General features: G+C 42.6%; 1 protein-coding gene across 5 annotated transcripts in view; it reads right to left on the bottom strand.

Annotated features, from left to right (window-relative positions):
• Positions 1–14,763, bottom strand: part of ERBB4 (erb-b2 receptor tyrosine kinase 4) — a 671,761-nt gene that overhangs the window by 420,595 nt on the left and 236,403 nt on the right. For all 5 annotated transcript variants that reach the window (XM_069782036.1, XM_069782034.1, XM_069782037.1 and 2 more), the window contains one exon: positions 972–1,123. In XM_069782036.1, coding sequence (XP_069638137.1) covers positions 972–1,123 — 152 coding nt within the window. The remainder of the gene's footprint in view (positions 1–971; positions 1,124–14,763) is intronic.

Consider the following 14,763-nt stretch of genomic DNA (forward strand, 5'->3'; position numbering starts at 1 on the left):
ACGAGCAGTGTAAACCCTTATCTGTGTCATGGCTTGACTTCTTCCATTGGAGAGTGACCAGCACAGCCTGCAACCACACTGCCACGGGCTGTCTTTTCTGCCGTGGTCGTCACACCTACATACCAGTTTCTTGCATGTTGCAGCCACATTGTCTGCAGCATCCTCAGATGCCCACCTGAGTGCACTGGATCACTCCTTTACTGGGATATTTCTTAAAACTTAATTAGTTTTGAACGCCAAATAATGGTGGGCTCAAATTCTTTTAATTCGGCATTCACCTTTCCCTAACACATTATCAGGGAACGTACAAACTACACTGAAATGTTTCTTCACAAACCCCAAAGCATGATATTTATGCAAAATGTGATGTAAAGAGGGTTGAGGGAGCGTACAACCCAGACTCCACAGTGGCAGGACAGCCTTCATCTATCACAGGCTTCCCCTGGATGCTGGAGATTCAGTTAAGCTCATAACTCCAGTCTCGTACACAAAGAGGGTTTTATGTTCATTCAGCAATCACCTTTTTTTTTCTTTTTCCTTAAATGCTCCACAAACATTGCCCAGAGTTCTTCCTTTGCTTAGTCTATCAATCAGTTCATATATAGCATTTTATTAGGATTAGCTTCTCCAAGCCTCCAGTGCTTATCTGCATGATTCTCTGACCTTCCTCAACCCTATCTTACCTGCTCCATACCTGCTGGCAACACAGTGATAGAGACCTGCAAGGTGTCACCCTTCTGCGTAGTGACATGGCTTTCTCCCCCGAGTCATGCATAAATCTAAATGACGCATACTCAGAGCATCTGTCACAGCAATGACATTGCTCTTGTTCTCTGCACATCTGTGACATTTTATTATGCTCTTATATTGCAGTAGAGCTGGTAGGAAAGCAACCTGCCCTTCTGCAGCCCAACACCTGTAGCTACTCCCCTAAACACACAAGATGGAGGGAAGGAAAAAAGATTGCTTACCCGCAGGAAGGAGAGGTCTCGGTTGTGCTCAATGCTGGTGATTTCCAGGTTGCCCATAACTACCTCACAGTTCTCATAGTACTTGCGCAGGGCCCGATACTGCTGCTCCAGGTCAGAGAGGGAGCTCAGCTTGTTCTCGGTGCCAGCACACACTGCAAGAAAACACATGACAAACAATCAGGATGAGTAGAAGAGGGGCACAGGAGCAGAGAAGGAAATAAAGTTTGTATACAGGGATGCAGCTAATTGTAACAAAAATCCTGAATTATTCATAGGATTGGATCCTGCAAAAAAACCCAGCACAAGATACTTGAATATCAGCAGCAGAGATAGGAAGGTACAAATATGGTCCACGATCATCTCAGCAATTTAAACACATCTCACCAAATGGGATGAAGTGCTGGTATTTACCACCAAATGTAGAAAGGCTGAAAATGCAGAAATGCAGGAAAAATGCAAGACTTGTTGACCCCAGCACCTAAAGGGTCAAACCCAGGTCTCAGCAAAGTCCCTACTAGTTCTGCCAATGACAGAATCGGACACTGAACAGAGATGCACCAATCACAGACTAAAGGATGTAAGGCTGGAGAGACCCATGCACCCAAGCTGACCTGGGTACTCCAACATTTTCCCTATTCAGCTGATGCTCAGAACAGTCTGTTGGACAAGCCAAGAGCAACCTGACCAGAAGGCTTATACCCAACATTGTTTTCCCCATCACTTTCCTTAAGAACCCAGCTCTTCCCAGCTTTATACAATTAAATAGGAGAAAGACAATAGCAAAAAACATACCATCTTTCCACAAGTCACCAGAAAGATCTGAACATACAGTGGAGATGTGTCAGATGAGTTAGGAAACACCATCCTAATACATTCAGAAGATGCCCTTTAATATTATACTACCCTGCTCTAAATTTTGAAGTCCCGTTGAAAGCTACTGCAGCATCGCAGCTCTGCTCAGTCTATTAGCTTGCCGTGCATCAAGCAATGACAAAAATGAATGCGGGAAAGAAACACAGAAGCAGCATTTTACAACAGCAGTTTTTCACACAGCTCTCAGCCTACCAGGACAGCAATGCTACTTAAATGGTCAAGTGTGGGGCTGGGCTTTTTTTGCATGCACTTACTCTTCCTGATTACCAACAGCTTGTGGGTTGTTCTTATCTGCGAGCAAATTAATATGAATATATCCAAAGTTTTGAAATGGGCATTATATTATGCAAAACATGAGCCAGACCAGAATAGCATTTCTGGAGCCATTCCCACTCCTGGATTAGATCAATACAAACAAAACTCTCCATGACTGGAGGCATAATCAGTAAAAATGGCTAAAATATGTTCTTTTGAATTATGCCGGTCTTTTTTTTTTAATATCAAAAGTAATTAGTTTTTTGAGTACTACTATTATTGACTGCTTGCTTACTACACCCCCTGCATTTTTTTTTTTTTTTTAATAGAAATGGGAACAATTCTCATCTCTGTTCTCCGCTGCAGTCTCTCTGCTGCAGAGCAATCTGCTCTTGTGGCAGAGCAATTCGAGCTTCAAGCAACATCTTGGAGAAGGGCTTCAGGAGGAAGCCAGAAACCCACAAACTGCTTGGAGTTTTCTCCCAAGGAAACTCCCTCTGCCCTAAAAACAGCAGCAGAAATCTGTTCCTCTTGAACCGTAACTCCTCACCAGGGAGGGATAGCAGGGGCTGGTTTCATTGCAAACCATTCATGGGGTGAAGGTTATATCAGGTCATTTTCAGGTTTTGTGTTTCCAGCGGCTAAGAAGCATGGACCAAAGGTGAACAGGCACTACATAGGACTGCTTTTCCAAATACACATTTGGTCTAGTTACCAAGGGAAATATTGTAAGGGCTGTATTTTATTTTTTTTATTTCTTTCTATGACCTGGTGAAAGTAAAATTTCAAGAGTCCTCGCTAAATTTAAAAACTTGAAATATTTGACATACATTCCTTATATTGTGTTGCAGAGAAACAAAACTGGTTTGTTTGCTCAGGTTTTGAAATAAAAACTACTACCTCATTTCAAGGCTTAACTTAAAGCACGAACATTCCCATTTTGAAATCTTTCTCGTAAAACCTTACCACATAGAGTAAAACATACCTAAACAAGATTTTATTTATAATATTTTTAATAGCCATTTGGGGGGATTCCCAAGATGGAAAGACACAGTCCAACTGGGACCTGACGTAGCTCTGCTGGAGTGGGAACACCTGGAAGGATTAACCACTGCTGCTAGGGGATGGCACATCTTTTTGAAATACAAAGCCCTATCCTAGCTCATATTTAAAGTTTCATTCAGAACAATCTCAAGATCTGCTGTACAAGCATCTCCACCCTTCAGGAAGACGCACGCCTGTCCCTGTCAGAAGACTTCTAAAACTGTCGCTACGTATCAGTTTGTTAGCTGCTTTTTTAAACACAGCAGCATCTATAACAAAAAGATTGACTGTGTTTCCAGCCGAGTAAGTGTTATTCTGTCTTAAGGCTTCCAAGGACTAATAAATAATTTCTGTTCCACTTTGCAATCGGTGCTAATGATCAACATAGCTTAGAAAACAATTCCAGCAGCTCAGCTAATAAAGCTATGTAGTGCAACACTGATATTTCATGTTGCACACCCATTAGACATTTCCCGAAAGCTAATGTAGCCATTTGTTGCTGTAAGGAGGCAGAACACCTGGAGCCTGCTCTGGCAAAAGGATTCAATGGGGGTGAAGCCAGCCCACATGTAAACTGGGCCTGCAAGTTTTATTTGAGTGAGATTAATTTTGTACAAGCAAACCATTGCAGTAACTACTCCCAGCTTTTCATATTGCTATGGAAATCAATTCTTTTGGATAAATAAAAGCAAATTTAGAAGAAATCACATTGATCCTTTAAATTTATCTCATACTAATTCCAAGCATTTAATTTATGTCTTAAAAAGAGAAATATCCTCTGTTCCTCAGTTACACAAAACATCTCCTTGTTTCAGCTCACAACTGGGCCTCTGCTGCCTGCCTGATACGTGGCAAAAGGTACGTGCAACCCAGCTCCTCCCAGTCTGCCACAAAATTTGGAAAACCAGGGAAAGTCACTGCCCAGCATCAATCCTCCCAACTATTACATGGCCTAGATCGGCTTTTGCAGCTCTGTACTGTCCTGACAGGTCATCTCCCCTCAACAAAAAAAAAAAAAAAAAAAAAAAAAGAAATTGGTTACAGATTGCCTCATGTCAAGTCATATACCAAAAGTGAAACTATCCTACATCAATCCAGGAGTGCAGCAGTGCAGATTTTTTGCCATCAGTACCCAACCAGCAGTGCAGCTGATGCAGAAACAGTGCTCGCAGCAGGAGAGAACCCTGAGCTGCAGAACGAGTTGAATTCCCAAAGCAAACTGGGCTATAGCCATGGATCATTAATAATCCATTATTATAATAAGCCATTAATCTCTCTGTGGCTCAGCTTTACAGCATGGGTTTTGAACATATACTTTTGATGCACCTAATAATTATGCCAGATTCAAAATACAAAAGAGAAAACTGTGAAAGTATTTAAGAAAAGCAGATGAGATCAATCATCACTCGCAGGAAGATAGAGCTGGGACAGTACCTCCGTCCTTTGCAAAGAGTCCTTTAAAACAGCGAGATTAGATAGCCTCTTGGCGTTTTTTTTAAGGCAAAATACAACTAACAGGGTAAAAAGCCATTCCTGCCATGAGGGAGAAATGCTGCTGCCCTGTACAATTACAAAGGTGCTCCTACTTGCCCATGCATGCCAGGGAGCCAAGCCGGGGAAGGACACAGGCCAGAAAGCAGGCTGTGAACAGGTAGTTACCAGGAAGTTTTATCCCCCCATTTTGAGCCATAGGAGGCGATTCTCAGCCACTCCAGGGCAAAAATAATCATTGTGTGTCTGATTTGCCAAAATAGTTAAGAAGCACTGAAGTAACCATGTGTGAGGTGGGAGCTGAGCTGGGGTCGCACAGCATCCCCAGTCCCTCTGCCCCCAAGCTCGACAGAGAGCACAAACATCTCCCCCTCACCCTCCTGCTCATCTCTTGGAACAGCAACAGGCATCTAGATGTTGTAGCAGCTCTTTAAAATTAAGTGCTAAAATATTACATATTTTCAGGGATGCTCCAGCAGTATATAGGCATAAACATGAGCGCAACAAAATGTATTTCCTTGTCATGCCATGCAAAACCACCATAATCTGTATTTCATAAACTCTCTTCAAAGCACTTTGTTGTATATTGTTAGACACATTATTTTATATAGCCCCAGAACCTGATGAGCGGAAAGAAAATAAAAACTATGCATTAAAAGCAGCCCCTGCAGCAGAACCTCTCCTGGTTAATAAAAAATACTAATTCCCCTGACTCTAACAGAGGTCAAAAAAGTAGCAGCTCAAGACGTGCCTCCAGTCTGCAGCTTCGCTCACTGTTGAGCGTCTCTGAGCACATATACTCCTGACCTGCTCAGGTCTTACAGAGGCATCTCAATGAGGGAAACCCTTCAGCGTTTCAATGCATGCCCAGGAAAATCTGACATCTCCTTGCATTTCCCCTCACAGAAACCCCAGCGAGCTGTTGACTGACAGCCTGTACCAGCTTACCAGCATGCCATGCAGCTCTCAAACACATCTCTCCACCAATACACACATGGCCATTCCCTCTCTTTCTATATTCTGCCAATAAACCTCACAGAGCGTGCATGTGTACGTGCCCAGAGACACCCACCACTAATGTTATCCTGAAGCTGAAGGATGTGCACCCTCCCATATGGGAAGCTCCAAACCGGCAGTGACAGTGACCAGTCAGGCTGTCAGCCCATGGCCGCTTCTCATCTACACCCCAAATACGGGTGATTTTGGGTGGGCACTGGGGTAGGGCGCTGCTTGACCATCACAAAAGTGGATTTCAGGCATTACTCACACATTCACACTTCACATTCCATTGTTTACTTATTACCAGCTACCTCAAGTAACAGAAAAGAGCTTCAGCTCCTAATGGCCCCAATTACAGCAGTAATAATCCTCTGTATTGAACTGAATTTAGTTTATTCATCAATATTCATGTGCATGACTTGGAAATTAATTTCCCATTCAGATTTTTTTTATAACAAAGCCAAATCATTTGGATGTTCACTTAAAGGTAGCAAATAATGGAGGCATTTAAAAATGTCCTTTAGCTACTCCTTTTTAGGCCATTATTTTGCTCTGCTCTGTTGATGATAAATCTATATGTTAAATTAAGAAATCACACTTGACTCCATCTCGTTCTGTTTCTTGTAATACTAATGGACTTTATAATCCTCCCAGCTCAACAGATAAACTAACTTTTGACAGGAGGTCAACTTGTTTCATTTCTTTTTCAACCCCTCTCTGGATTTGCCTACATTTAGAGTTAACTCAGGAAGAGTGAATCCCATCATCTCCAGCATGGTCACCCCCACCTGAAATACCAGTGTCTCACTCCTCTCAGACAAGCAGCAATGAGGCAGCCTCGTGGCCAGCTCCAAGAGAGTTATCTCAAGCATCTGGATATATTCTTTTGAATCATAAAACATTCATTATTATCTCTTTGGTGAGAATGCGGGAGAGCGGCACGTTTGCCCCACACCAGCCTCCACCTGAATGAAGCACAACCTCTCGTTCTTGATCAGTTTGTCAAGTGGGCCAAAAATGCAAGAGGAGGCTTCACCTCTCAGACTCACTGGTTTCATAAGCGTGTTTATGAAAAAAGAATCACACGTTCCTTCATCCCAGACAGGACGAGCCCAACAACAGTCAGCATCTCTTTCTAACACATTCTTTTCCCATACTTCCCACTTATTTACTTAATTAGCTATGTTTTACAGACAGCACCATCATCAGGGTTTCCTGAAAGGCAGCAAACGTAACTGTTTATTAATAATTGCAAACACTCGTGGCAATTTGTTAAGACCCCCAGGTGGGGGGAAATACTCAAGCCCCTTAAGGAACAACTAATTACCAGCAATGCCGCAGCAGTCCCCATTCATTTCATTGTGCTGCACGCTCTCAGCAACAGCCTGGGCACCCTGTCACATATGCACAGTGAAGAAGGGGTAAACACACTTTTAATCCTTTCATTATTATTTTACAGCTCTCCTTGAATGAGCTGCAAAAGCCCTGATTTTTCTTGCAATTAGGCACATCCTAATGAAGGGACCACCTGCATTTACAGTCTTGCAGATGTCTCCTGGGAGAAGGCAAAACACTCCTTGAGGTCACCAGCCATTTTCCTGTAAACCCAGTGGTTTTGGAGAGTGTTTTAAAATTAGAGGCTTGCTTTCCCTAGGTGAGAGAGTGTAATGAAGGAAAGCATAATTTTCTCTGTACTCCTAATTAAAAGCTCAGCTAGTACAAGTGTTTTCCTTCCGTGAGGTCTGCTCTACGCTAGAAAATTATCATCCCATTTGAATCCAGTTGCATGCAATCAACCCAACTGTCATGAACCTCTAGACAGCCACACAGCCATGAGAGGAGAAGCTCAGCATTGCCATCCAGCCACGGTTCAGTCCATCAGGGTGTCATCAGACTGAGGTGACATAGTACAGGCTGGCCCACGGCAGCTGTGAGCCACACCATCATGGCTTTGAGATGGGGAACCAAAGGAACCTTAGTAGATATAGTAGATATATGAATGTAGATAGGAATTGTTTAATAATTATCTAGCTTATAATGAAGTTAAAGACGTTTCAATAGAGGTAGACATAGCCCAAGGGGATGAGAAGTGATGTTTAACGCTTGCATTATTGAGGCTGGCTGGGACAGGAGATAGTCCCTGATAAGAAGCAGCAGTTGACTCCAAGAACCAGCCAAGACTGGCCTTGGGATTTGGACAAATGCCAAGGGACAACTGAGTCTGCTGCAGGGACAGAAGGTTAAGAGTTCACCGTGAAGAAGACATACAGCCTTCATCTTCACGACCACCAGACAACCACCATAAGGAGGCACTGAGCAAGCGCAGTTGAGAGGAGACTATGGAAATGACTTCCTGGAGCTAATTTTAATATGAAGTGGGATAGGTAATGCCTATGTATAGGCGTATTGCGAAACTCTATGTATATGTAACACTTGACTGTATGAATTTAAAGCAAACTGCCAAGTCAGGTGTGCACGACTTTGGTGGGACTATCCCCCGTGCTGCCCAGCGCTGAATGAACATACCTACTTTACAATCTCACTGATTGTGGAGTCTGTTTTCCGCACGTCAGCTTTAATCCCTTCTACCTGCATGCAGACATGCAAAGGGCCTAGAAACACAAGCCTGGGAATGCTATTATTTATTTTGATTTCCAAGTTAAGCTCTCCACAACTGCTAAATAAAATCAAATTAAAAAATTAACCATAATTTTCATCCAGACTTTAATCTGCAATGCTAAAAGGACACTCTGAAACACTTCTATAGCCTTTCTTCTCTTTGCATGGAGGAGAGGGCCCTGGTTTGATAGCACCAATGCATGATAGCATTTGCTTGCTAAACTCCCAAATATCATTTCATATGCCACTGTGAAAGCTTCCCAGCACTTCCAGAAAAGTTGCAGGGGTGTCTGTTATCAGGGTGGTCCCACCTTCAGTAGAGGGTGATCTGATGCCACCTACAAAGGGAAGCTCTTTCCCAATTTTATGAACAGGAACACAAATAGGCACAGTAAAGACTAACAGTAATTGTACCTTCACCAAGAAGGATTAGTTATGTGTGATAACACTTTCGCGAGCTGATGGCACCCCCTCCTTGCACCAAGCTCTCCAAAATCTGTTTGGTGGATGCTACACAGCTTATTTTACTGATGTAGCACTCCTGTTCATACCAACTAAAAAACAGCATCAAAATGTTGACTAGATTTATACTGCAACATCTCAAGGATAATTGCCTGCACCGACCATGTCAAGCCATTGTCATCTGCTTGCCTTTATGCCATCATTTCCAGCATTGTTTCTCTTTTGGTTTCATCATATATATATTATGATAGAGCAACTGGAAAGGACAAAATGGGAAAAATGTACTGCAGGACCTATATCACACAGCTACCACTAAAAAAAAGCAGATATTAATACAAAAATCTTTACCAATGGTTCCTCCCCTCCCAGGCCTTTGTACCAAATTATTTTCTCTGAGTAATTCTCCTTCCCTTTTTCTCCCTACTCTTCACACACACACACACACACTTTCTTTCCTCGTTTCCTTCTATTTTGAGGGTAAATAGTTGCTTCTTAACTACAATGTAGGTACTGGCCTTGACAAGCAATTAAAGCAAACAATTTCCACTCATCGAACTTTGCCAAATTAGTCATCTGCCATCTGCTCTATCATGTGGCTCTCCTTGAGGTCTTGCTGTGAATCTGGAAGCGCTTGTTCTGACGAGGAGACAGCAGATAAGCCTCCAAGCTGGCGAGGAACCCAAGGGGTGGAGGTGACGCGGGAGTGATACATGGCCCTGCGCTGCTCACTGCCACCCCCATCAGGCCAGCTCCAAGGAGGTGCTTGCTAGCTCCGGTAGCCAAATTGGCAAATTACTGGCATGCAAGTTGTGACAGATATGCATTTAAAATTTAAGGTTTCTTTTATGGCCACTTATACAGTATGGTAGCTTTAGAAGGAGTGTGGAATTTTCTTACCGGATGCAAAAAATAACTTACTTTATGAAATATCTTCAGCATTTGCAATTTAGTTCCCAATGAAGTACATAACCTAAACAAGCAATTAATAGACATTATCTAAGAAAGATTTGAGAGGCCTCTACTTCCAACACCTGGCTTAGTTCAGGTAGGGCCTCATTTTGAGACAGTTAAAAGGTTTTCAAATAGCTCTGAAATACAATGCTGGTCTCCTCTGCCCTCCAACTTCTAAGCACTCTTTTGCCAGGTTTCCAGTTTGGCCTCCTTACTGGGTCTCCCAGTATGATCAAGAATATCACCAGCACCCCTTTTCCAACTGACCTGCGTTTCCTCCCCGAGGAAATTAAATACCACTTCAGAGTGCAAGTTAGCACACGCAAATGTTGCCGTTGCTCTGAACCATCACACAGAGGAATTGCTCTCCCTATTGTTGGTAAGACCATTACAGACAGCCTAATCTTGCACTAGTCTCCAGTTCAGGCACTTGAGTGCAGCACTCAAAATTATGCTTGTGAATCTAGCTCTTAATGCCAAGAACCAAAATCTTTCCACACAGTACCAAAGACCATCACCAATGCTTTCTAACATTAGTAAGCAGATAAACGATCGTAATACAAGGCCACACGTTCTTAGGCAACTAAACACAGAGTGAAGTGCCAAGCTGAAGGCCTAAGATAGCTTACAAACATTGCTCTCCCCACTTTCCAACCCTTACCCTTCCCAAGTCCCAATTCAGCACAGCAGCTCATGAGACCCGTTCCCCTCCATCACTGCATCACGGTGTATTCTGGCTCCCTACCAGAGCAAAGTGGTAGAAATCTCTACAGATCTCAGTAGTGAGAAGGATCTGGATTGCTTTTACAATGCCGGCGAAGGAGCAGGGGCGAAGATGATGGAGCACAAACCACAAGCACTAGGTGAACACATACATGGTTAGGAACAGGGGGAGCAGAGGGGAACCAGGCACTTGGACTGGGTGTTTGTATGTGTGTCTTCAACACAAATACATTTAGTGAGGGATGCCAGTAACATCTGCTGTGAGGCTGGCCCAAAATCATTTCCCAGCTCACAAACCAGGCTGCTTTGCTGGGGACATGAAGGGCTCCTTCCCCCCCCACAGTGCTCTCCTGGGGGCCCAGGGGTGCTCAGCTTGCACAGAGCATTGCCACGGTGCTATGGAGGCGGCCGTCTTCCCTAGCAGCTCCTGCCACTCCACCAGGACTCATGCAGCTCCACGACAGCCGGGGGCCTTCGCCTGACTGCTTTCTTTTTTTTTTTTTTAATCTTCCCCAGAGGGCCCCTGAATACCGCAAGCATTCACTCAACTTAAATGCATTTTAATTAACATTGTACAAACACACCAAGTTTGTGCATGCACAAGGGAGCGCATTCATTCAGCTTCTGCCTGATTCTCAGCCTGAGAAATCCAGTGGGACCGCTGGCAGCCGCTATGACGGGAACAGGATTGCAATCCTCACTGCCTGTACAATATTTAAAATACACTTGGCAAAATGCACACAAGCCCTTACATCCTACTTACTAGTATTTAAGCACTGTTTATGCAAAAGATACAGCTCAGACAGGGTAGGTGGGACAGGTGCTTTTACATCTGCTGATGTAACTGCGGGTAATTAGTCACCCCTAAAGCACACAGCAACCGCCCCGCCACATCGTTACAGGGTAAGCACCAGCCACTTGTGACATAAAAGAAGATCTCCCACAGAAATTTTTCTTGCATTACATTAGTAATTATCACATAACCCAAATACCACCTAATAAAATTATTAAAATAACCATGAAATTTAAACATATAAAGAAATGGACTGCTTCAGAGAGAACAGCCTCCCCAAATTCTGGCAACGATGCAAGACAAAACAGCAGTGGGGCTTAAAGAAAAAGTCCTTGGAAAAATATTCGGGAAATAAAGCAAACCAACATCTCACGGGGAGCACCTGATATGGCTATGCTAGGGCTTGGGTGTCCCCATCAACCAGGCAAGAGCAAACCCAATGTTTTGGAGCTGCTTTGCCCAAGTGCTTCAAGGTGACTGTACAACACAGGAGAATGTGATTAAAGAAACTACCCTATTTTAGCCTATGCGCATAGGTCTATTAAGTTGAAACCACATGGAGTTTCTTTTTCATTGACAAAAATAACAGGCTCTTGAGCAACACGATCACCTTGTCAAGCAGACAGGAGAATTCAGCTCGTTTAAGACAGCTGAAATGGTAATTATTTAAACTTAGAAGTCCTACTACAGATGAGGGGAACAGCGTTGCAGTTGCAGGGAGAAGCAAGGGCTGCGCTGAGGCTGGCTGGGTCCATGGGTCAATGCTGCACTTCATCTGGAGGCAAACCACACTGGACCTGGAAACAGGGACCACGTCCCTGGATCTGTGGTGGTCGTATACATTAAGGTCATCAAGTCAAAGAATTAAAGTGCTCTCTTGCACAAGCCTTCCTTAAACCAATGGTCATATTTTCCTAATTGCCCACAGCTAAACTAAGTAATTAAACACCTACGTTATTTAACCAAGTGCTTTCAGACACTGGTTTATAGGCAGGAAGAGCAAACTTTCAATAACTAAAGTCTATACAAGAACCTTTTTTACTTCTATACATTACGTCTAAAAACATACAGCCTAGTTTTAAGCTAGTATCTTCTGCCACAGACAATCCTTCATCTGTTGTAGTTCATGCCCATTTCGCACAAACGGCTTCATACAGGTTGCTGAGCATGTATGGCACTGCTGCCAGGTATGCTTAGAGGTGGAGGTGCAAGTGAACACCAAACTTCCACCTTCTCAAACCTGCATGTTTTGAACCAAGTCCTGGATTGCACAATTTAAATTAAACATAATAAAAATAAAAAGCTAAATGAAAGCCTGATTACCCAATAAATTCTTCCAAGGCCGCTGAGGGCTTCAGCTCTGGTGAACAGCAGCACAGTGGCCATTTTGGGGTATGGTCATGCCATATAAAACCATACCTCTACCACTGAGAGGTTTTTCCCATTGTTAAGAAAGTAAAGGGACTACTTTTTAACCTCACTGAGGCTGTTGGCATAGGATGCTATTAAATCTGTACAAAGTGGGCAGAGGCTGGACTTGCATTTGAATTGATAACCTCATTGTACATGAACAGTATATTCAGGGCAAACACCTGCAGTGCTGAAGCTTCTGCCTATTTTAACTAGGAGGTGAGGACTGCGTGTCTGCATTTGATGAACTTCTCAGTTTGTCTCATTGACTGTTTAAAAATGAGTGAGCTGGCAGCTGAAATCGCAGACTGACTTGCCCCTCTTCATGCAATTCCTACTGAGCCTTTGTAAATGGTTTAACTTTCCAAGGCTGCAAGGGGACATGGGGGGAGTCAAAGCTGCAGTGAAATTGCTCCTCAAAGGCACTTCCCCTGCAGTCAAATCTGGCAAAGCGACTTCAAAATCTCTAATTGTTTTCCTTGCCCAACCTATTGCTGCGCTGCACTAACTCAAGGCCTATTTATTTTTTATCTCATGTACTTTCAGAAATCATCCCAAAAGGTAAGTTCTAAGTAACCATACTTGTCAAAATCATGTATTATGAATTCTTTACAAATCAGTTTGCTGAGGTATGCTCCCTGTTAATACTTTCCATTTGGCTTTTTAAAATGCACTCTATATATATTTTATAAATGTTTGGGTTTATTCCTGCCCCCCTGCCCCAGAGAATGCCCTTAAACTTCTGTTCATTGATTGTGACGGTATCAATTTGTAAAGGTCAACAGAAAGCTTCTCTGACAGCTCAACTCAGAAAGCGGTTTTTAAATGAGCTGTTTTTCTTCCTCTACAGAGCAAGATGCCAACAAAATCAAAACCTAACATCTTTATTTCACTGGCCTGACCAGTGGCTTTGATAGGCTTTGAATCTCTGATGGCTGCTGAACACTCCTTGGATATCTGAGCTTGTTTGAAGGTCTTAAAAAATAACAAGTGAAAAAGCAGTTGATGAAGAGAAAAAGAAGAGAAGAGAAAAGAGAAAGATTTATGAAAAGAAGAACATGAATTTGCTGCTCCTCTGAAAACCTCTGCAGACCTCGAGTAACAGAGCTCCCAGGGATTCTCACACAAATGTCACCACTGCGTGGGTTTGGCCTTATGCATCCTTTTATCATACGTGAATAACCTACATTTTGCACTTAAAAAAAAAAAACCAAACATAACCGGCTGGCTAGTCAAGAAACAGACTGTGCCAACTTATTTTGATGCTTGCTTAAGATTTGTATCGAGAAAACAGTGTATTTTATTTGGCATTGTGATCAAAAGCCTCTTCAAAAGGCTTCCGCCCTCACCCCCATCCCACAGTTTACCGAACATCTCAAATTCATAACCATTGAAAGCAGGGCTACACAATTTATGACACTGTTATACATGAAGAAAATCTGCCATAAATCAGAGAAAACAGTTATATAAATGAACATAAAAGTGCAGGGAAATGTCACAAGATAGCAATAAAGTATCTTCCAAATGGTAAATCCCAGGAGCAGAAGCACCATTAGTTTTGAATCCTCCACGCGGCAACAGCAGGACTGGTTTATCCCTGGAGTAATCAGTATTGGAGCTTGACTCCCTTAATAACTGCGGTTTCAGACAAAACTACACACCCTTGGCGGGGAATCGGGGAAGGCAGGAGAAAGCAAAGACAGCGAATGCACATCTGCACTCACAGCATCACACAAACCAGTCATAAGTAACACTGTGATGCCATGGCTTTTCCCCTGCTGCTAACTCTATGTGGAACGCAGGAACACATCACATGTAGCTTTTCCCACATATATACACACACACACATATAAAAAAATATACATATATAAAATATATCAAATATATTTTATATATGAAATATATAATAAAATATAGAATAGATAAAATAATACATAAATACATATAAAATAAATATTATATATAATATATAATAAAATATATCTATAAAATATATGTAATATATATTATATATGTAAATATATATATATAAAAAAGATGGTTGGTCTTTTTGGAGCCTGCATGGCTATTTTCTTGGCCCTTTTTCACTGAAATACAGAAACTGTGGAGGGCTGATTCTTGTTTTACCTGCAAGAAGAGAGATGCCCACCCCAGGGCAGCCAGCCAGGTCTC

The sequence above is a fragment of the Haliaeetus albicilla genome, chromosome 4 (genome assembly GCF_947461875.1).
Source record: "Haliaeetus albicilla chromosome 4, bHalAlb1.1, whole genome shotgun sequence".
In the NCBI taxonomy this organism is placed as follows: domain Eukaryota; kingdom Metazoa; phylum Chordata; class Aves; order Accipitriformes; family Accipitridae; genus Haliaeetus; species Haliaeetus albicilla.